Genomic DNA, 24,345 nt, shown 5'->3' with positions numbered 1-24,345 from the left:
TTTGAAGCATGTAAGCGGTAGTCTAATGCTATTGGTTAGTTCTGGTTGGCGCTCAGTTTCCTATTGCATGGAGCTCTGCGGGGCAGGGGGCATGCTTGGCAAAAAACTGATGCTTCGGTCAACCAAAGCAATCCCCCTGAACAGGAACCACACATTAAAACAGAGTCTTGGGTATTTAAAGTTGAGCAAGCCTCAACATGCTACCTGTAGAAAAATATTTACCATGAAGGAAGGGCTGCACAGTTCGCTTCCCGGCCTGGGGTCTTTCTGCATCGAGTTTGCATGTTCTCCCTGTGCATGTATTCCGGCTTCCTCCCACAGTCCACAAACATGACTGTTACCCCCAAATTCCACTACCTCCGCTCCGCTGCGCTCCGCTCCGACACGAACGCCGGAGCAAAATCGGTCCCGTTCTAGTCAATCAGAGCAATTCCACTACTGCGGCCGTGCTCCGGCAGTGCGGCGCCGTGCGGCGCCCTCTGTTCCGGCGTCCGGCAAAAATAGAATCGATCCTATTTTTGCCGGACGCCGGAGCACCTCCGCAGTAAATGGACAGAAATCACAACGGCCCAACAGGAAAAGGAGCAAGCACATCTTCCGTTTTTCACAATAAATCGATAAACAAAAGGTGTTTTTTGTTTCATAAGCACAGGTTTAACAACTTTTAACAACTATCAATGGCGGCTGAAGTTTAAATGCACAAAAGTAAGCCATAAATACAGTTGCCACTATCAAAGTAGTCACACTCTGTTGATCCAAACACTGCTGATCTCTCAACACAATGATGGGCAGATTAAACAGCTCATGCCGATGCTTCTCCCACACAACGGGTGTTTGGATCTAACTTCCGCGTTTATTGCTCGGACTGTATCGCAAGATCTCGAAAATCCCGCGCATGCTTGTTTGCCCCCCTCAGGTCTCCGCACCGGAGCGGAGCCGTTGTAGAGCGGGTACCAGTAAAAATTGAGTTCGGAAGCGAGCGGCTGCGGAAGGCGGGGGCGGACCGGAGCGGAGGTAGTGGAATTTGGGGGTTAGGTTGACTGGTCTGTCAAATGGCCCTTTCCCATCTTTACCGGGTCGGCCCGGGCCGGGTAGCGTAGGTTGTTTACATATCTGGGTGGCCTGGTATTTTTCCGGGCCAACCAAGGCTCAATCTCGGCCTTCTTCTCGAGGGGGTCTGCTTCAGGCCGACCAGGGCCAACACACCCACTGTTGACAGCAAATTCACACCTTCCATTAGAGCAAGCCTCTGATTGGTGGGTAGAATCAGCCCACATGGGCTTAAGACAAGGATGTGTGGAATCAACCGGGCCGACTGGGGCTACCCGGCCCGGGCCAACCCGGTACAAATTGTCCCTAGGTGTGTGTGTGTGCGTGCATGATTGTTTGTCTTGTGTGTCTCTGTGTTGCCCTGTGATGGACTGGCACTCTGTCCAGGATGTACCCCGCCTGATTGCCCATTGACCGCTGGAGATAGGCACCAGCCCCCCCGCGACCCTACGTGGACAAGCAGGGGCTGGTGCCTATGGACCGGCTCTGGGGGACAATGGATGGATGGATGGATGGATGGATGGATGGATGGATGGATGGATGGATGGATGGATGGATGGATGGATGGATGGAACTCACAGCATAAATGAACTAACTAGAACCTGTCTGGTGTGAGCCACCCTGGATTATTCACCATGGTCATTCACCTGAATAATGACACACCTACAAAACTGGGACAATTCTACCCCAAACCTGCACAAAAACATCCTCTGTACAACGTGGAAGCAATCATAGCAGCACATGGCAACGGTGTTGGACAGTGGTGGGACCCAGAGGGATCTGAGTAAATCAAGAGGTGGCTGGCACCGGCTACAACTATGTACACAAGGTATTCAATTTAAGGCTTGCATTTAACTATAAAACTCAATGTGAAGAGAACTATGAAAATTCACTTACCTGTTCCTTGATAATACTTTGTGCAGTTTCCATATTTTATGTCCTCTTGTTTGATGTCAAACTGTGGGAGTGCAATTTCATCCATTTGCACAGGGTCTGACTGCCACATGAACACAAGATCACTGGTGGTGTAGCCAACTACAACATAAACATTCAGACTGTTATCATCTGCAATCACAATCTGTGTGTGTGTGTGTGTGTGTACGTAATTTTCACTTTAGAAGTGGGGGGGGGGGACACGGGTGGGGTGGGGGGGAATCTTTACGGTATGCTCTAATGGGGAACAGGCTTCAACACAAACGGTTGTTTTCTGCTTGGTCCTAGAGCTCAACCAGTGTCAATTTAATATAGCGAAATATTGTTTTCGGATGGTAAAAAGTGCAGGGGTCAAAACATGACTTAGGAAAAAATGGGGGGGACATGTCCCCCCTGTCCCCCCCAAAAATTACGTCCATGTGTGTGTTTGTGTGTGTGTCACACGGTGGGAATTTTTGTATTCAATTGGTCTAAGTTGTTAGATTCGTAATGTGTATCTTTGTGGGGGTTTTGTATTTAATTTGAGTTGCATGATTGACTTATAATCAATGTTTTTTGGTATGCTTTGTTTTGAAGGCTCTTTTCATTGGTGGATCTCCCAGGAGACACTTTCTTCAGTTGAACTGGATCCAGGATATGGAAGTGGAAAAAGGACAATAACCTGCCCCTCACGTCGGTGTTCCACACAAAAAAGAGTGGAGAATTGATTGTTGCCCAATAAAAGGAGCTGAGGAGGGAGAATGGAGCGGGCAGGCGAGGTAGGAGTTTATCTCCAGGTGATGGAGAGGTTGAGGATATGGGCGAGGGTGTAGAAGAGGGTTAACTGTGGGTTATGGCCTTTTGTGTTCTTTAGTGGAACGCTAGGAGTCTGATCACCAATGGGCAGGAGTTTAAGAATGCCCTGGAGGGTTTTGATGTGCTGCTGGATTTAGTTTGTGTACAGGAAAATCAGCTGAAGCCGGTTTTGATTTTTTATTAAAGTGGCTATGTTTGTGAGAGATGGGATAGGTAGGGTTGGCTGGAAGGGGGTAGTGCAACTTTTCTTAGTTTTGTTCTGGGCATGGGGTTGGTGGGTGACACCCTTTGTGGTTTGTTGAGTGGGTCTAAACCGGTTTTATGGGTCGTGAGTTGTTTGGAGATTGGCGGAGTGACAAGAGTGGTGAAGTTTTGTTAGGAGTTTTAGACGAGACTGGGTTAGTAGTGCTCAACAACGGCATCCAACCTGGTGTAGGGGGATGGTCTCTGCCCATCTAGCTTGGACCTGACAATTGTTTCAGCAAACTTGGCGATGGCGATGGCGGCGCGTGAACAATGCAAGGCTCAGTGTCTCTCCAGAATTTGCTATTTAGCAGTTTTTTTAATCTACTTTTAACCAGAATATTCATCCAGAATTGTTGTGTGTCGCTGACCTACAGCAGACAAGCGCTTCTGGACATCTGGACTCAGAACTCCAACAGTTTTATCGCTGATCTCCAACTCATCCCAGAGATCTCCAGAACACCGGAGGCTGCCCACTCTCCCCGGCCGGGCTGAAGTGCACGCAGATGGCGCCGAGAACATAAACAAAGGCGAGGTAGGTGCGGAGGGATACGGGCTAAGCTAAAGCTAACACCACACTGGCTGCCATGTTAAAAATGCCAATTTCACAGCAGAAATAAACATGTTTACAGCCTGGTACCAGAACATGTTTTTGGTTTAAATGATCTAGTTTACACTCATGACAACTCTGAGGGGTGTGAATTTTTTTCTCACTCTTCTGTTTAAGTGTATTAAAAGCCTAAAATTCTGTATAATTAATGAGCATCAGACCCACGTGACCACAGAGCTAGCTCCGTGGAAAGGCCTCAGTAGAGCCTCGGTCTGGCCTGGAAACTGCTCCGGGATTTTGAGTCTCTGTGTGTGTGTGTATTCTTGTTTGGATATTATTTGTGCAATTGTTGGACAAAATGACTTGCTGTGGCATTAACTGCACTAATAGAGCGTCCAAGGAGTCTCCACTTCATTTTTTCGGTAAGTAAAATTATATTTATGTATTTTAGGTCACTGCCGAGCTGAGCTTAGATTTTAACATGTACTGTTTAACCATGAAATGTAAATGTAATAGGGTAAAACCCAGTGCATTTAACATAATGCTGCACTTTAGAAAATGGGTTGAAATATAACATGTTGGTGGAGCTGGGTTCCCACTATCGGCTTGTGGAGCTCTCGGGAGACCGATGTTTTCCACCCGGAATGCCGGGTTTCTCCCCACAGCCCGGTCCATCTCTGTCTGATCGCGGCTTCTGTGTGCTGCGGCGGGCTGACGGCTTGTGGAGCTCTGGGATGGAAACCTTTCCACCTGGTTCTCCTCAGCGGCAGCTCTGCGCATCTCAGATCGCAGCGGCGCTTGTCTGCTGTGCGGCTGCCGGCTTATGGAGCTCTCGGGAGACCTCTGTGTTCCACCCGGTTTTACCCAGCGGTCAGCCCGGCGTATCTCTGACTCAGAAGCTCTGGTGATGTGCACAGTTAACTCCGGTTGTAGCTAGGTTGCTACCTCTGTTAGCTTAGCTCCCACCTCCGCATTAGCTTTGGGCTAGCTTCAGGTTAGCTTGTAGCTAGTTCAACCGGGTGTCGTCAGTTGATCCCAGCCTTACAGCCACACCCTCAGCTCCACCTCTCTTCCCTTTTGTGGAATTGTCTGGGCTTGACGGAACCTGTGACACGGTCAAAATGGCGGTGGTGACCACCTCCCATTTGGCCTCAAAAAAGGGATATTGGAGACTTTGGAAAGAAGATGTCCACGTATATTATGTTGATGCCTTTACCCAGTATTTTCCTCGCCAATGTCCATTCTCTGGCAAACAAAATGGATGAGACACGGCTCTCCATCACTAACAACAGACAGATAATGGACTCAAATGTCATGTTTTTTTTTTTTTACCAAAACATGGATGAACAACAGCTACCCGGATAATGCTATTAAGTTAGCAGGACGTTACACACACCAAGCTGACAGGCTAGCAGATGACTCCGGCAAGACTAGAGGTGGAGGTTTGTGCATTTATGGTGCATGAACTCCACTACTGCTGAGAGCCACTGCTCACCTGATGTGGAGTTTTTAACGGTCAAATGCAGACCTTATCTCCCCAGAGAACTCACTTCTATCATACTCACTGCTGTATATATCCCCCCAAAGCTAATGCTAAGCTGGCCATGAAAGAACTTTCTGCAGCCATTAACAAACACCAGAATAAACACCTCGAGGCTGCTTTTATTGTTCCTAACTTCGACCACACCAACTTAAGGACAGTCCTCCCCAGATTCCACCAACATGTCTCCTGTCACACCAGAGGAGACAATACTTTAGACCCTGTTTATTCCAACCTGGCTGGAGCCTACAAAGCAACACCCCTCCCCCACATTGGACAATCGGACCATCTTTCGCTGTTCCTCACACCTCGGTATTCACCACTCATCCAACGTGTGAAACCTGCTTTGAGGACAATTCAAGTGTGGCCAGAAGGGACAGACACAGTGCTCCAAGACAGATTTAAAAACACAGACTGGAATATGTTCACCCAAACAGACCTGGACCAGTACGCCTCATCTGTACTGGAGTTCATCTCCAAAACCACAGACAGTGTCACCACTCAGAGACGGATCACCATGCACCCCAACCAGAAGCCTTGGATAAACCCGGATGTTCGTCTCCTCCTGAAGGCCCTCAACACTGCCTGTAGGTCAGGAGATGCACACACCTACAGTACAGCCAGGGCTAATCTAAAGAAGGGTATCAAAAAAGCCAAACACCATTACAAAAAGAAGGTAGAAGAACAATTCTCCAACTCCAACCCCAGACGCATGTGGCAAGGACTCCAGACAATTACAGACTACTGGACCACCAAATCCTCCCCCGCATCCTCTGATGTATCCTTCCTCAATGAGCTCAACAACTTTTATGCTCGTTTTGAGCGAGGGAACCCCACAATCACAACCACAGCAGACGTGATGCCAGACCCCCAACCTCTGACTCTTTCCCCCAACGATGTAGGAGCGGTGCTGAGCAGGATCAATGTCCACAAGGCTGCAGGTCCTGATGGCATCCTGGGGCGTGTTCTCAGAGCATGTTCTGAGGAACTTGCAGGAGTGCTGACTGACATATTCAACCTGTCCTTGGCCCACGCTGTGGTACCGGCCTGCTTCAAATCCACCTCCATCGTCCCGACACCCAAGAATGAAATAAACGAAAAAAAATAATAATAATAATAAAAAATACCCCAACCCAACTAGCCTCAATGATGACTGCCTAGTAGCACTCACCCCCATCATCACAAAGTGCTTAGAGCAGCTGGTCCTAGCACACTTCAAATCTTCCCCTCACCCTGGACCCCCACCAATTTGCATACCGCCAGAACAGGAGCACAGAGGATGCAGTCTCCATCGCACTGCACTCTGTCCTCTCACAACTGGACAACAATAACACCCATGCCATAATGCTGTTTATAGACTTTAGTTCAGTATTCAATACAATCCACAACTTATCAGGAAACTGATAGACCTGGGCATCAGTTCCCGCACTGGACTTCTTGACCAACCGCCCCAACATGTCCGGCTGGATAACCACTCATATACAATTACAATGAACACCGGTGTACCACAAGGCTGTGTGATGAGCCCTTTCATCTACTCCCTCTTCACCCATGACTGCAGACCTGCCGGTGGTTCTAACACCATCATTAAGTTTGCAGATGACACCATGGCGATTGGCCTCATCAGGGATAACGATGAGGCTGCCTACAGGGAGGAGGTGGATCATCTGGCTGAGTGGTGTGACGCAAACTACCTGCTGCTTAACACTGAGAAGACCAAGGAGCTCATTGTGGACTACAGGAGGAATGCTGACCCACATCCACCCATCTACATTAAGGGGACGGTTGTGGAGTGTGAGAGCAGCTTCAAGTTCCTGGGAGTCCACATCTCCGAGGATCTCACCTGGATGACCAACTACTCCAAGCTGGTCAAGAAGGCTCACCAATTCTTTTTGAGGACTCTGAGGAAGAACCACCTGTCCTCAGACATCCTGGTGAACGTCTATCGCTGCACCATCAAGAGCATCCTGACCAACTGAACAGTCTGGTATGGGAACTGCTCTGCCTTGGACCGGAAGGCATTGCAGAGGGTTGTGAAAACTGCCCAACGCATCGTCGGAACACCACTTCCTGCCATAAGGGACATCTACAGGAAACAGTGTCTGAAAAGGGCTGGGAAAATAATCAAAGACCATCACCCATCACATGGGCTCTTCACCCTCCTGCCCTCTGGGAGGTGCTACAGGAGCCTCTGGACTAAGACCACCAGGTACCTGAGCAGCTTCTTCCCCACAGCTGTCAGACTCCCGAACTCCGCCTCCTGACATGGGTCAAATGTCCCATACCTGTAGAAATTATTCACATAACTCACTGACCTTAACTGCTGTACTGTATACATCTGTGTAAATAAACATTCTGTACAATTGCTAAAGCACTTCTGGATGGATGCAAACTGCATTTCGTTGCCTTGTACCTGTGACATGTGCAATCAGAATCAGAATCAGAATGAATTTTATTGCCAGCGCTCCTTTCAGAGCGTAGGAACTTGACTCCATAGTACAACCTGACCAAGGTTACACACACACACACACATGTAGACAGGACAGATACAGGCAGACCATGGGAGCAGCCATTGACGGCGCTCCTTTGTAGATGAGTAAGGGAATACATGAGGAAAGTTCAGGGAGGGAGAAAAAAAAAGGCATTAACAGGGTTACACCAGCAGGGTGTAGCTCTCCAATGCAAATAAACACCTGACATGTAAGCAACAAACGTCACAGTTCACAACATGAGACCCGGTAGGTAGGGGGAGGGGCTGGGATCCTGGTTCCTCAGCGGGGGCGGCCCGTTGTGGCGCTCAACCAGCTGGCTCCGCAGGTGGGAGGGAGGTCACGGGGAAGCACAGAGAGCAGTGAATCCTTAGCAATGAAAATAAAGTTGAATTATATTCTATTCTTAAAGCAGCCCCAGACTGCTGGGGGGCTGGAAGGAGGTTCTTTTCTACTGTAAATATGCCATGTTGGCTTTTCTGCAAACAGGGCAGTTTTGATCATAAACAAATATTTCTATTTGGACTTGTCTGTCCAGAGAATGGACCTCCACAATGCCTCTGGTTTGCCTAAGTGCTTTCTGGCAAAGTTGGAACTGGCAGCTTGGCTCTTTTTTGAGACCAGAGGCTTCCTTCTAGCAAACCATGAATGTCATTGCTATTCAATTTTTGTCTGATTATAGACACATGCACATTTGTCCCAGATGCTGCCAGAAAGGTCTGCAACTCTCTAGAGGTCATGTGTGGGTTGGCCATTCTCCAACTTGTTTTCTTCTGTTGCTTCTCACTGACATGTCTGATGGGCGTCCATTCCTAGGCTAAGTTGCTGTCATGTTGAAAGTCCTCTTACAGAGGATGGCTGCAGCTAGATTTTTTTGGAAATGGTCTTATAACCCTCCCCAAACTGATTATCTGTCCCTATCCTCTTCTTCATGTCCCTGGATATCTCCTTTGCTCTTGGCATTGTTATTTTGAATGGGACCGCGCTGGTAAACCAATGTTGGTTTCCTCTCTTTTAAATGGTGCAGGCCAAACCCAGTCCCAAGGATGTCCCATTTCATTAGACTGCTTAAAAAAGGACAAAATAAGCATCTAAATGTGTCCAACTGATTGTGTTTCCCGCTTGACTGAACCAATGGAGCTCACTGACTTTTGCACGTATACCGATTCCATGTTTCGTGTAGTTTTTGGGCCACTTAAACAAGTCCCACTACACAAGTACATACAATTGATAAACATTTATCTGGTTTCATACATAAAAACAGGTGACGATAAAATAAGAAAATCAAGGTAAAACAACAAAAACATCTAAACTGCTCTCGGGGTTCACATACTGTCTAGTGGCGTGTCCAGATCTTTTAAAATGGGGTGGCCCAGGTGAGGCACAACTTTGTGCATGGGTGGCACCAATGGTTATGCTTTTTTTGTTTTACCCCCAAGCCTTTTGTGGACAATGAAAAGCCTGTTTAAAGGTAAATTAGTGTGGTGGCACCTGGGGTGGCCAATCAGATTCCAAGGGGGGCATGTGCTACCCCAGGTCACTCCCTGGACACGCCCCTGATACTTTCTAGCAGCACTGTTTAATTTAAATGTAACAACACAAGCCCAAACACCCTAAAAACCTAACATCAACATCTCACATGGAGGTAAAAGCCATGGCTGGAAGATGGGTTTTCAGTGCAGACTTAACAACTGACAAGGAGGACTGTCTGACTTCCAGAGGCAGGTTATTCCACATCATTAGAGCTGCTACTCCCAAAGCATGATCTTCCTTAAGCTTACGCTTTGTCCTTTGAACTATCAGGAGCAGCTGATCAGCTGACCTGACATGGTCAAGCTCCTCCCTATATTACTGATCTGTTAAAGCCTTATGCTCCAACCCGAGCCCTCAGGTCCACCCACCAGAACCTTCTAGAAGTTCCAAAGGCCAGATATAAAAGTCGAGGTGATCGCTCCTTCCAGACTGTTGCACCCCGACTCTGGAATGATCTTCCTGTGTAGCGTTGACAGTCTGGACACTTAAAAAACAGCTGAAGACCCTTTTATTTAAAGCAGCTTTTCCCTAAACCTTTTATTTTCTTATTTTTAGCTTAAACATTTAATCATCTTTCATCTGTTCTACTTTATTTTTTTCTGATGTTAATCTTTTTCAGTTTTATATCATTATGATTTTATATGACTTAGTTTTGTGTGTGAAGCACTTTGTGGTTCGGTGTCTGTGATAAGTGCTATATAAATAAAATGTACTTACTGACCTGAGAGACTGGGTGGGAGTGTACTCCACCCTGGAGGCATCAGCGGCGCAGAACCATCTACTCGTGCTCCTCGGCACGTCGATCCACACCGCGGCTGAAGGGGGTCGCCTCATAGACTATAATGGATTCTATTTGAAGCAGACGTTCCGCGCCGCTGATGCCGCCAGTGTGGATTGGGGGTGAGGCTGCAGGACCTCAGTGAGGTATGACGGGGTGAGGCCATGAAGGGCTTTTGAAGCAAATAAAAGGAGTTTTAAAGTCTTTCTAAAAGGAATAGGCAACTGGTGACATGAGACTAAAATAGGGCTAATGTGTTCATGCTTCTGTGTGCCATGTTAGGACTAAAGCACTGTTTCATTTTTCTTTTCTGAAAAGGAGGCCATTGTTCATCTCAACTCCCTGCTTTTTTACTTTACTATCTAATTTTATAACTCTACATAAACATGTTTTAATGAAAATATCAGAAGTGTGTTTGTACTCACAGCTTTCCAGTTGCATCTTACAACGTTGTGTGTCCATCGGGAAGAGAGTAAGGTCCAAAGGACAAGACAGTGTCACAGAAAGCCTACACACACACACACACACACACACACACACACACACACACACACACACACACACACACACACACACACACACACACACACACACACACACACACACACACACACACAAAGCATAAGGTTAAACTTTAGAATGAGTCCCCCTGCCATACATGCTGAGTGTCATTTGTTTCCTTTGCACAAGGTGGGCCATTCATTCATATGGACCCATCTTAGTAAAATGGAATGGTTGGTGATTTTAACGTCCTGTTTGTGGCACATTAGTATATGTGAGGGGGCAAACTTTTCTAGGTGGGTGGTGACCATGTGGTCATTTTGAAGTCAGCCATCTTGGATACAACTTTTGGTTTTTTCAAAAGGAAGAGGGTAATGTGACACATCAAACCTATTGGGAATTTCACAAGATAAACAACGGTGTTCTTGGTTTGAACGTAACTTTATTCTTTCATGAGTTATTTACAAGTTTCTCTTCGTTCACAGCCGTTGACATGTCGAAGAGGTTAACACGTGAAGAGCAGATCGAAACTGTGTTGGTATCTGGTGAACACAGTAACCGGGTCATTGCAGCAGATTTCAATGCAAGACACCCTACGAGACCACCCATCTCCCTTGCTACAGTTAGCAAACTGCTAGCTAAGTTTTGTGAAACTGGTTCAGTGTTGGATTTGCCAAAATGTGGAAACTGTCACTATTGAAGAAACATCAGTGGCTGTCCTAGATTCATTCAACAAGAGCCCACAGTGTAGCACTCGCCGCATATCACTGGAGAGTGGCATTAGTCGAACATCCCTTTGGCGGATATTTTTTTTAAGTTTCTTTTCATTTATTCACGATTAAAAACAACACACAAAACAGGTTTGTGAAAACAAAAAATGAAAAAGGAACAGAAAGAAGCACAGCTTATGTTATCTGTTCCCCTTAACCAAAATAATTACAAATGACAACAAAGTTATTATAGTTAAAAAACTGTCTGACCTGGTCTACTGATTTAGCTTTGGCAAAAATGGAGAGAAAACAAATATGTACACAAATTTTTTTTTCTTCTTATATTAATGAAAGGAGAAAACAATTAATGCAAAATAAAAAAAAATAAACGAAGAGTGTGTTTTCCCTTTCATTCTCTCTACTTCATAAATACATCTATCTCATAGCATCATATAAGCTAAGCATTTCATTTTTGATGTTTATTAAAGGTAAATATTGTTTTGGTATTCTTGATTTCGGTACTTAATTTATTCCACATTTCGACTCCATATATTGATACACAACGTTCCTTTATATTTATCCTGTGTTTTGGCATCGTGTATATTTTGTTGCCTTTCAAATCGTAACTACTCATTCTTTCCACAAATCTTATAATCAAATTTGTTGGAAGGTGCTTTTTGTCAACTTTATACATACATTTCAAAATAGTATAATCTACTAGGTCGTAAAATTTAAATGTTTTTAATTTGATAAATAATTGGCTGGACGGATCTCTATAATTGCTTCTTGTTATAATTCTTATTGCTTTTTTTGTAGGATAAAAACTGGATGTGTATAGGTTTTATATGTTATGGTACGGTATGACCAATGAATTGTATAATAAATATAGGAATTTGTCATCTAGTGACCATTTCACTCTAGTATTGCGATAGATTTAGCTATTTTTGTTTTGATATTGTTTATATGTGGTTTCCAAGATAAATCCTCATCAATGATGACTCCCAAAAATTTAACTTCCTTTACTCTTTTAATACAGATTTCATCAAATTGTATTAATGTTTTTATATTCAACTTTCTATTACTGAATATCATAAAATATGTTTTATCTGTGTTCAATGAAAGCTTATTTCCGTCGAGCCATAATTGGATTTTTTCCAACTCTGTATCACTTCTGTCGTTTGATCAATATTGTCTCCTGAATAATAAAAAGTTGTGTCATCTGCAAATAAGATACACTTTAACATAGTAGATGTAGAGACAATATAATTTATATAAATAATAAATAGTTTAGGGCCTAGTACCGACCCTTGTGGTACTCCACAAATAATATTATCCAGATTGGATTTGATGTTGTTTATTTGAACATACTGTTTTCTGTCATGTAAATAACTCATTATCCATTTTAGGGCTGTTCCTGTTATGCCACATTTACTAAGATTTTTTTAGAAGAATGTCATGATCTACTGTATGGAATGCTTTTTTTAGGTCAATGAAGATACTTATCAAATGTTTTTTTTTCTCAATGGCTTCCGATATTTCTTCTGTTAATTCCATTAGTGCCATTGAAGTTGAGCGATTTGGTCTAAACTCATACTGACTGTCATTTAAGATATTCTCTTTGTTAAAATATGAGTCCAATCTGGTAATATATCGTTTTTCTAATATTTTTGAGAATTGTGACAGAAGGGATATAGGTCGGTAGTTGGAGAAGATATGCTTATCTCCACTTTTGTGAAGCGGAATGACTTTAGCTATTTTCATTTTGGTAGGAAATATGCCGATTGTAAATGCTAAGTTACATTTATAAGTAAAGGGAAGGATAATATCATCTATTATATGTTTTATTATTATTATGTCTAAATTGTTGCAGTCAGTTGTTCTTTTATTGATGAGTTTTTTTTACAACTTCTCCTACTTCTTCATTAGTCACTGGATTTAATAACATGCTATTTTTGTTACTTGTAATTATTTCGCAAATGTTATAATTAGTTCTTTTTTGAATGTTGTTTGCCAAGCTTGGTCCCACGTTAGTAAAGAATTTATGAAATTCATTGATGATTTTGTTTGAATCATTTATTTCAGTGTCTTCATTTAAAAAATAATTCGGAACAGTTGAAAGTGATTTATTTCTTTTTATAACGTTGTTTATTATTCCCCAAGTTGCCTTTATATTGTTTTCATTTTTTTCTAGTAAATTGCTATAATTTTTTTTGTCGTTGTATTGTTGAAACTAAGTTATTCTTATATTCGCTGGTTCATTGTTTTAAAAAGCTTCTGTATAGGGCTTTTTTTTCTTGCAGGCATTCTGCAGTCCTTTTGTCAACCATGGTTTATTCTTATTATCTTTTTTTGAAAGATTTTTTATCATACAATTTTTTTCGTATTGACTGCACAGTATTCTTATAAAAGAGCTGTAAGCCAAGTTTTCATCATTTATACATATTTCATCCCAGTTTTGCTGTTCTAGGGTTCTATTAAATGAGTCTATGGCTTCTTGTGACTGATCCCTTATACGATTTTCCATTTAAGGTTGATGTCTAATCTGATCATTCTTGTAGCACGTGAAAACTGGCAGATGATCTCTAATATCAGTCATTATGATTCCAACACTCTCCAACCCCCCGAAACATTACACGATATGTTATCTATGATTGTTGAGCTTTGAACAGTAATTCTTGTGGGTTTGGTTATCAGAGGAAACCGACCAACTAGATGCATGGAACTTACAAAGTTGTTTGATAAATTGTTTGTATTTTTCAAATCAATGTTGAAGTCCCCACAGAGAAACAAATCCTTGTTACCGATTCCATTAAACATTTCCAAAACTGTGTTTGTGAATGGTTCAATACAGGAACCTGGTGCTCTATAAATAATGCTAATTATTGTGTTTTTTGTCATCTCAGATGTTATTTCAACTGTGATCATTTCCATTACATCAGCAATTGCTGTCAACATGTTATACATCACTTTGCTTTTTAGGGTGTTACATAAATACAGTGCTACACCACCACCTATTTTATTTTCCCGACTCTGGTAATACATCTCATACCCATCTATTTGAACGTTCTCAGTATCTCCTTCTTGTAACCATGTTTCTGTAACTGCAATGACCTTAAATCTCTTTTTATTTTGTGCTAAAAACTCCAATATTTTACCATAATTGCAATGCAAACTTCTACTATTGAAGTGGATGATGGACAGTGTTTCATTCACCAAGGCACAGTCACCCAATTCTTGGTCGTTATAGTATTTGCATTCATTATTATGCATGTACAGATTATTGTCTAAATCTTTTCCAGGATCGTATATTTTGTAGTTCTTCTTGTATTCTTGTGTCCATGTGTTTATTTATTTATTTATTTATTATGTTTACTAGTATTTAGTTTCTGTGAGTTAGTGTGGATTTTCCTATATTTATTTAATTTTCCCACATTTCTCTTCCATCCATCAGTCATTGTTTATTGAAATTTTCCGGTTCCTTCAGCTCCTCCTTAGCCAGTGATCCTTCTTGTTCTTTGATCCATACATTCCCATTTCTTGTCCATGTTGCTATAATTTTTTTCTGCTTTTTTAGCATCCGTGCTTCTCTGGCTATCGTCTCATTTGTTTTGGTTAGATGTTCGTTGATGTACACATTAGTGCCTCTTAGCTTGTTTCCTTGTGCCAGTACATAGTTTCTTTGTTTTCTGCTGGTGAACCTTACTATAACAGCTGGTTTTGCCTTTTCATAGTTCTTAGGCAGAGTGTGACGTATGGCAATGGCTTCATTTTGTATGGAAATATTCTTATTGTGTAGAAATGTCACAACTTGTTGTTCAAGTGACTCAAGTCCTTTTTCTGAGGCATCTTCTGCTGAGTTATGATTGGTAACTGCATTAGCATAGCTTCTGTGTCTGGTTTCAAGTCCCATCATTACCAAGTCTTCTCTTCTTGTATATTGTTCAAGTTCATCCACTCTTTGCTCTAAACAGGGGCGTGTCCAGGGAGTGGCCTGGGGTAGCACATGCCACCCTTGGAATCTGATTGGCCACCCCAGGTGCCACCACACTAATTTACCTTTAAATAGGCTTTTCATTGTCCACAAAGGCTTGGGGGTAAAGCAAAAAAAAGCATAACCGTTGGTGCCACCCATACACAAAGTTGTGCCTCACCTGGGCCACCCCATTTTAAAAGATCTGGACACGCGACTGGCTCTAAAGCCGCTATCTTTTTCTCTTTCTCGGTTAACGGTACTTTGAGTTCTCTCACCTCGTCCATCAGTATTAGCAAGCGATTCTGCTGCAATGTAACTTTTGACAGCTCACCTGACATGTAGTTCAGAGATCGTCTGATCTCCTCCAGGTGGTCTGCAGCCATGTCTTTGCCCCGTCCAGCCGATTGTCCTCCTGGCATTTTTCCTACTCAGATTTATCCTCTTTTGCCGTCCTCCGATCCCGCGACCCCAGCATAACAGGCCGAGCTCCGCGTCGCCAAGTCGGGCTCGATGGCATGGCTCGCCGCTGTCAGCCGCCCCAGAGGAACCACGCCAGGTCTAGTGCAGTCAGCCTCGCCGGAAAGCCACGCCGGGCCTGGTGGTGCCATGGGGTCAGCCACGCCGGGTCTGGTGATTTCAGCCGCCGGGCCTGGTGATGTTGGCCGCCGGAGAGCCCTGCCGGTCTGGTGATGTCGGCCGCCAGCTCTGGTTATGGTTCTGCTTCCTTGCAGCGACGTGCGTGTTGACAGCTCAGCTGTCACCCCTCCTGAAGTGGTAGCAGGTTTTCTTTGGCCGTGTTTAGCCAACAGCTGCTTTTGGAGCTCCGATTGTCATGAAGACCGCAGAACATATTCTCTGGTTCTGGAAAGAACTCTAAGTTGTTGAGGAGGAGAAGAAAGTTTCCATAACCTTTTTAAAACAACAGGACTCTGAGCGGTTCTGGTTTGGTTCTGTGCACCGTCTCTGCATCTGAAAATGTCCCTGCTGTGCTGAAGAAACAGAACCTTGGTGAGAATATTAGCTACTCACAAATGGCACTCTTACAAACTCCAGCTACTGCAGCATCTCAATGTGCATGACCCAAATCGGCACACAAAATTGGCAGAATGGGGAAAACAAAAATTGGAACAGGACCCTCAGTTCACGCAGAACATTTTGTTCAGTGAAGTGTGAAGTTAAACAAAACCACCTCTATTGGTCTGACACTGACCCACATTGGCTAGATCCCTCCAAGACTGTTGGAACAAAAAAAGTGATGATATGGTGTGTTACATGGGGTGCTAAGGTAGTGGGGCCATTCTTCATCAATGGAAACCTCAAGGCCGCTGGATCTCTGAAATGGTTACATGATGATGCGTTTCCCTCTTTATGCAACGAAGCTGGCATGTTCCCTGAGTTTTTCCAGCAAGATGGTGCACCACCACATTATGGGTGTCAGGTCAGAGCATCCATAGATGAACAGTTTCCTGGAAAGTGGATTGGTCGTCGTGGGCCAGTTGAATGGCCCCTAAGGTCTCCTGATCTGACCCCCTTAGACTTTTATCTTTGGGATCATCTGAAGGCAATAGTGTGAAGATATGAGATGTGCAGCACCTGAAACTACGGATACCGGAAGCCTATGCTGGCATTTCTCCTGCGGTGTTGCTATCAGTGTGTGAAGAGTGGGAGAAGAGGGTTGCATTGATAATTCAACACAATGGGCAGCACATTGACACATTTCATAAGTGATCAGAACCTTGTAAATAACTCATGAAAGAATAAAGTTACATTCAAACCAAGCACACCATTGTTTTTCTTGTGAAATTACCAATAAGTTTGATGTGTCACATGACCCTCTTCCTATTGAAAAAAACAAAAGTCGGACCCAAGATGGCCGACTAAAAAATGGCCGCCATGGTCACCACCCATCTTGAAAAGTTTGCCCCCTCACAAATACCAATGTGCCACAAACAGGACGTTAAAATCATCAACCATTCCCTTTTACTAAGGTGGATCCATATAAATGGCCCACCCTGTATAATGGTTAGACGGGGACCAGTGACCTTAAGCAGGCTACGTAGGTTTTGAATGATGGCAAAAGCTTCAACATATTTGTGCTTCTGCTTGCTGCTGTAATTACAACCAGACCAGGCTGAACTTTAATGTGGTCACACAACATGATGAGAGATTGGTTCTGTGTCAACCAACAAATTAGTCGTTGAGATTAGAATAAAAATGATAACATAAACCATGCGTATGTGTGGGCTTTTTTTGTTTGTTTTGCTGACAAGATGCCAGCAGCCTCAGGAAACGAGCCACCAGCGTCTGAAAAGAATTACTGCTGACTAATCTAACAAAATGTAACACAGGAAAACATGTCGGCATGTTGGGGTTTCATGCATATTATTATTTTCTACATGTTGTTCATTTTGTTTTTGAGTATTTGTTTAAGCATGAGTTTTATTTTCGTTTTTATTTCTAACTGAGCGCCTGCAGCCCTTTAGCATGTGGACACTGACACAGGGGCGGGGCCGAGGCAGCATCGATCAGGTCAGCAGTAGAGTACAGAAGGTTGTTTGGTTTAAAAGAATTGGAAAAATCAAGTTAGCATCAAACTGTGAGAACATTTCTTGTACAGATATTTAAATTAAAAAGAAGACGTATCTGTGCGTACCTCATGCTGATTAGGACATCTCCATTTCTGAATATGAAGAGAAGAATGTTGTCTTGTGTGACATCATGAAAGTTTGCATGTTTTTCATTGGCAAAGAAAAGATCTGGCTTCCACAAACACTGGAACATTTTGGGGTCAACTGTTAGTGCGTCACTTTTAAAATCAGTAGGAAGTCGTAGGCGGGGGTCATTCCACCTCTGACGCAGAAATATATTAACTCTGTAGTCCTGTAGACAAAAGACAAATACATCTATAAAAAGATGTTAGGGCTGGGCGATGTAGACCAAAACTTATATCTCCATGTCTTTGCGCTGAATTCCGATATATCTCGATATTTTTCCTCCTGTAAAATATTTACAAGTTAACTCACTTCAAGCTGTCTTGAGAAATTATAAACATACATCAGTAGATTAAATGCATAAAAATGTATTGATTCTTGTCAAACTTTAACCTTAGTGCCTATTCTCTGGTACAGCTGTCTGTTAACACACACACACACACACACACACACACACACACACACACACACACACACACACACACACACACACACACACACACACACACACACACACACACACACACACACACACACACACACACAGTGCTAGAAGTGTATCAAATGTCCCACAGGCACGTTTTAATCATATATTTATAATTAATGTCAATCATTTAAACTTCATCTAGAGGTGGTCATATCATATATTTCTTGTCCAGAGAAAATAAATCTGTCATGTTAAACTAAATGTATGATGATGTAATTGCATCTACTGAAGGTCACAAGGGTCATGCACCGTGGAGTTATCAGGGCAAACATGGCTAGAGTCTAATAAAAACGTTAACCCTCTAGTTTACTATCCAAACCCTTACAATACGTTTGAGGTCATTTGGCCACTCCAGCTATCCGTAGATGTTTCCTGATTACACAGGGGAGGGAGGGGTTTGGCTCGTCTCTGCACAAGCAGGATGGATGAACAGAACGCTGTTGGCGTTGAACGTCCCCAAATAATTCAAAAACAGGACGCCAAATGCAAAGTTTAGAGCAGCACATTTACCCAGAGGCTCTCAGATTGAGCAAATATGTGAGAATACATGTAACAACCGCTTAGAGACAGAGCAACACGTCGCTAGCATAGTAGCTAATAGCTAACATAGCAGTTTGACCAGTTATATCGATATAAAGATATAAAGTCATATTATATCTTGTTTAAAAATTATACCGATAATTTAGAAGTATTTTGAAAATATCGATATATCGCCCTGCCCTAAAATATGTATTCAACACTCTTGTTTTACTTGCTGCACAGAGCTCTGAAGGGCTCTCACCCCAAGCACACACAAGGATAAGAAGCCAACTTCATGCAGTCAAACCCTAGACCATCTCACTGCAGGGCAGCTATGCCTTTCTCCAGTGCTCCAGCACTTGTATAGCTCGTTTAAGAGTCAAGAGTGCTTTACACTACAGTGTATCATTCATCCACTCACACACACGCTGGTGGGGATGAGCTACAATGTAGCCACAGCTGCCCTGGGGCGCACTGACAGAGGCGACATCATGTAATATGTTTTCATCGGCGTTAATAACTGTGATCATTCCAACTGTTGGTTTAGACTGAGAATATTTTCTGATGGCATTCAGCAGGAGTGATTGACAAGCCAGAGGACAACTAAAAGGACTAGATGTGTTAAAGATGTGAGCATCACCATGGTTGTCTCCTGGATGGACCCAAAGCTGTTAATGAAGATGTTCACCCTGGATTCAACTGGGATGCCTGAAGGTGCACACAAAACAGCATTATGACAAAGAGAATTAAGTAAAAAAAATTAAAAACAAACATTTATATTTTAGAAGTGTCACAAACAATTGCAACATTGATGCAGTCGTTAGTTTTCATTTCCAGTGACAATAACATAGATGTAAAGACATGTTTGGTTCCAGGTAACTGTAAAGCCTTTGAGTTGCTCTGGTCCGAAGCTCAATTAGTCCTGATATAGAAACTAAAATGAAAATGAAATATTGTTACTTCTAACAGAAAATATCAATACATTAGTTGTGCATTCCAACAATGCAACAACACAGGTCTCACGGTGAGCGTGCTTTAGCTTTGGCTGCCCCAAACGAGCCCTTTGTAAACCAGCAGAAATCAGAAGAACAGGGTGGATCAAAAGCAGCAGAAAATTTGCTAGCTGTGCTCTCATTAAGAAAACGAGAACTAACCAGACGGCGAGCAGGAGGTGGGGACGCAGAAACTGACAAGTTAAAGAAAATGCAATGGTGATCTGAAATATAAACATCCTCAGGACAAACACTGCCAGCATTTAGACTCAGGGTAAAAACAAGGTCTAGAGTGTGCCCCCTGGTGTGTGTGGGGCCAGAAACATGCTGGGTAAAGCCGAAGGAGTCCATAAGGCTGGAGAAGTTCATTGCAGAGTGGTCTGAGGGATCATCAACGTGGATGTTAAAGTCACCAACAATCACCAGTCTGGACAGCTTCACAGTGGAGGATAGAAAGTCACTAAACTCCTGAAGGAAAGAACTGTTTGGACCAGGTGGACGATAGACCACAGCACAGTAGAACGGGTCCTTACGCCCGACTTTAATCAGCTGCAGTTCAAAGGAAGCAAAGTGACCAGAGGTTGTAGAGCTACATGGAAGATGGTCTCTGTAAACAACAGCTAGGCCTCCACCACGACCAGAACCCCGGGGCTGGCTAAGAAAAGAATAACCACTCGGGCAGAGTTCAATCAGACCAGAATAATCAGATGTTTGCTGCCAAACTTCAGTCAGAAGCAGAAAATCCAGGTTTTTAGACAGAATTAGATCATTGAGCAGGAAGGTCTTAACAGAGCGGGTATTTAATAGAGCCATGCTGAGTGAGGTGGAGGAATCAGAAACTACAGAAACAGCTGGAGTTAGTGGACGTAAATTAGTAGGGTTAGATCTACGGTGTTTATAAAAACCACTTATGGAGGGAACAGGAGGGGAAACCACTGAGGAATGAGGATAAACCGACCTTAAAAAACTTGGACGGATGAACCGCGTCGCAACGCGGCCTGGCAGGAATGTGGAAGTGGCGCTCAGGTCACCAAACAAAGGACAAGAAGCTAGAAGATCACGCCGATGTTTACCAGATAAACCACGCTTTAAGAGAAGTCTTATTCTCACCTGGATTCCTGCTCGTTTACCTCTTTTCCTCCAACATTTTCCCGGGACCGGACAAACATAGCTGGAGGTGCGCAGCTCGGGACCGTAGTTTGGCTCTGGGCCAGTGCGCCACTCAGGTAAACAAACAGGATGGTACGTCCTCGGTGCATCTTGGGCGATCGTGAACGAACGGAAGGACAAAAGAGTCTGGCGATCATAGGAGATGGTAGCAGGGACACTACTGAAGAGGATCGCAGACAGGAGCAAGGTGGAAAAGAGGAGTTAGTGGAGAAAAGTTTGAAAAAGTGGCCGGTGACTGCGGCTAAGCCAAGCACAGGCGCCATCTTGTTACCGACCGGAAGCGGAAAAAATATATGTAATCATCGCATCTTATTGGTCATTTTCAATAAAGTTGTAGTGTTTCATTTCATTACAGTAGCTTTGTGCCGTCCTCCAGTAACCTGGCCTGCCAGACTCGTCCTCTGTTTAATTCTACACAGAGAACTTGTCTAGTTACTCACAGGCAGAAAAGCACATCGGGGCGGGACTAGCCAGTTCAAAAATAACCAATCAGAAAAAAGGCGGAAATGCCAACTGTACCGCACGATGCTGTAGGTTTTTTTTAGCTGTAGTCAAAAATGTCATCTGGCGACAGCGCATACATCTTTCCTTAGAAGAAAGGCTTTTTTCACTTCTACTTGTTTAGTTTTAAGAGGTGAAGAGGGAGCTGAGGCAGAAAGCCAGGCTCTCGGTTTACCGGTCGATCTACGTCCCAATCCTCACCTATGGTCATGAGCTTTGGGTAATGACCGACAGAACGAGATCGCGGATACAAGCGGCCGAAATGAGTTTCCTCCGTAGGGTGGCCGGGCTCAGCCTTAGAGATAGGGTGAGGAGCTCGGACATTCGGGAGGGACTCGGAGTAGAACCGCTGCTCCTCCGGATTGAAAGGAGTCAGTTGAGGTTATTTGGGCATCTGGTCAGGATGCCTCTTGGACGCCTCCCTGGGGAGGTGTTTCGGACATGTCCTGCCGGCAGGAGGCCCCCTGGTTGACCCAGGACACGTAGGAGAGGTTACATCTCCATTCTGGTCCGGGAACGCCTTGGGGTCCTGCCGGAGGAGCTGGCGGACAAGGCCGGGGAGAGGACGGCCTGGAGCTCCCTAGTTGGGATGCTGCCCCCGCGACCCGGACCCCGATAAGCGAAGGAAGACGACGACGACGACCTATTTAACAGAAAGCTCTGGACCCTTCACTCGTGAAAAGTTAAAGACTGTCAAAAATCTGGAGACCTACGATCATTTAGTTTCAGTGAAAGTTGAGCCGATTTCCTCTGAAAACAGAAAGCTGTGGTTGTGCCAAAAGCAGCTCTCAGCTCCGATGGGCAGAGTCACAGCATTGCTCACATCAGCTGGTGGTGATGGCCAAAGAAAATAGATTCATTCTCATTTTCATCCTATTGCTTTGCCATACATGCTGAGTGTAATCAGATTTCTTTGTGTAATTGTTACAGAGGGACCAGTGACAATAGTGGGCATGTAGGTCAGGGATCTCCAACCTTTTGGAGACTGTGAGCTACTTTTACACAAAGAAAATGCAGAAGAGCTACAGTGGGTACGGAAAGTAGTGAGACCCCCTTCTGACCATGTCATATTTCAGTTTTTCTTTTTTAATAAATCTGCAGAAATGAGTAAAATTCTGTTTTTCTGTCAATACGGGGTGCTGTGTGTACATCAGTGAGAAAAAAATAAATTTATTGGTTTTAGCAAAAGGCTGCAATATGACAATTTACGTTCGTGTAAACAGGTTATCTAGAACCTTCAGTGGTCATGGGGATTTTTCTTGGTGAGCTTGTGGTCATGATGTTATTGACTGAAGTGATAATCACCCCTGTGTTATTGGTGGCTCTTTTGCACTAGTGGGTTTACTGCTGAGTGACATTTGAAAACATGGATGTAGTTTTTAGGGGGAGCAGGGGGACATGCCCCCCACTTTTTCCAAAGTCACTTTTTGTCCCCTGCACTTTTTACTGTTCAAAAACAAAATGACGCTATATTATATTAAATAGACACTGGTTGAGCTCTAGGACCAAGTGGAAAACAGCTGCTTGTGTTGAAGCCTGTTTCTCATTAGAACTGTCCATAAGCTCATCTATTGGCTCTGCTGATACTTGCTAATGTGTGATTGGCTGTTCCTGCCACCTGTGCATTTGACAGCATTCCTGACATTGGTAAATGGTAAATGGCCTGTATTTGTATGGCGCCTTCTTAGGGTTCTACAACCCCCCAAGCCACTTCACAACACAACCAGTCATTCACACATTCACACGCTGATGGTGATGAGCTACGATGTAGCCCCAGCTGCCCTGGGGCGTGCTGACAGTGGCGAGGCTGCTGAGCACTGGCGCCACCAGTCCCTCTGAACCCCACCAGCAGGCAAGGTGGGTTAAGTGTCTTGCAGCAGCATTGTCTGGTCATAGCCGGGATCAAACCTGCAACCTTCCGATTACTGGACAACCCGCTCTACCTCCTGAGCTACTGCTGTTTTATTGCATACGGGTGGGGATCATGCTTGAAAAGATTGGTCAGTATGAGCATTTCTTGTCTGACTAGCATCAAACTATGATCTGTTTAAATACAAGTAGAGCACTGGAGGGATTATAATGTCTGGTCTGGCGCAGGACTAACAAAAGAGAAGGTGGCTGGAGTGGCTGGACAGTGGACAGTCTGTGCTGCCCTCATGACCCTGACTTCATTAAGCTGAAGCCAATTCAAAGGACAATGTGTTTGCTCTGTAAAACTTTGATTATTTGCTGAAATGACACAAGTGTTTGAGAGTTTCTCTCCCATCAGGTTGTTGCAAAGCAGATTTGGCTTCACATTTCTAACCCAGGCATGGTTGGGTGCAGGGGCCTCGGATGAGGGCCTGGGATCTGTTAACCGTGAGTTGTAATGATGAATGCTGGTGATTATTTGGAATCATTGTGAAATTTGAATTTGAACAAACTTTTGTCCGTGACCAAACAGAAAGTAATTATTTCTCTAAAAACAATGAATTAGAAGCAAATTTCCAAATTTGATTAGAATCAATTTTTTTATAACATAAATTGACAAAAAAAAGGGATGCATTTCATTTAGAAAACTTTGCCATTTGTGGGAATTAGATATTGTTTGTTAATTATTAACCAGTCATACTGCAGTGTTACCTTGAAAATTAGGCCTAATTCTTGGGTCATAACTGACCATCAGACGATTCAAAATGTTAGACGTAGAGTTAGCAGGAACCTGGGCCAAATCTTCTGGTGACAGCTGTCTGGAAGACGAGAGTAAATAAAAACAAATCCTGAGAAAAGACATCAGTTTTAACATACACAAATAACCAATATTAGTATGGAATAATCCAATCTAATCTAATAACAGAGTTGTCTCTCATACACGTAACACAAGAAAACAA

General features: G+C 43.7%; 1 protein-coding gene across 3 annotated transcripts in view; it reads right to left on the bottom strand.

Moving 5' to 3' along the window:
- Nucleotides 1–24,345, bottom strand: part of LOC107382443 (glycine receptor subunit beta) — a 45,048-nt gene that overhangs the window by 5,418 nt on the left and 15,285 nt on the right. For 2 of the 3 annotated variants that reach the window (XM_054751869.2, XM_054751870.2), the window contains exons 3-7: nt 24,098–24,204; nt 19,453–19,520; nt 17,749–17,975; nt 10,337–10,419; nt 1,948–2,085 (exon numbers count right to left, since the gene is read on the bottom strand). In XM_054751869.2, the coding sequence (XP_054607844.1) occupies nt 1,948–2,085; nt 10,337–10,419; nt 17,749–17,975; nt 19,453–19,520; nt 24,098–24,204 (623 nt within the window). The remainder of the gene's footprint in view (nt 1–1,947; nt 2,086–10,336; nt 10,420–17,748; nt 17,976–19,452; nt 19,521–24,097; nt 24,205–24,345) is intronic. The other variant, XM_070553609.1, reaches the window with a different exon arrangement.

This window comes from Nothobranchius furzeri, chromosome 7, assembly GCF_043380555.1.
Source record: "Nothobranchius furzeri strain GRZ-AD chromosome 7, NfurGRZ-RIMD1, whole genome shotgun sequence".
In the NCBI taxonomy this organism is placed as follows: Eukaryota; Metazoa; Chordata; class Actinopteri; order Cyprinodontiformes; family Nothobranchiidae; genus Nothobranchius; species Nothobranchius furzeri.
The sequence above is the reverse complement of the archived record's forward strand: the minus strand, read 5'-3'. Positions and strand labels throughout refer to the sequence as shown.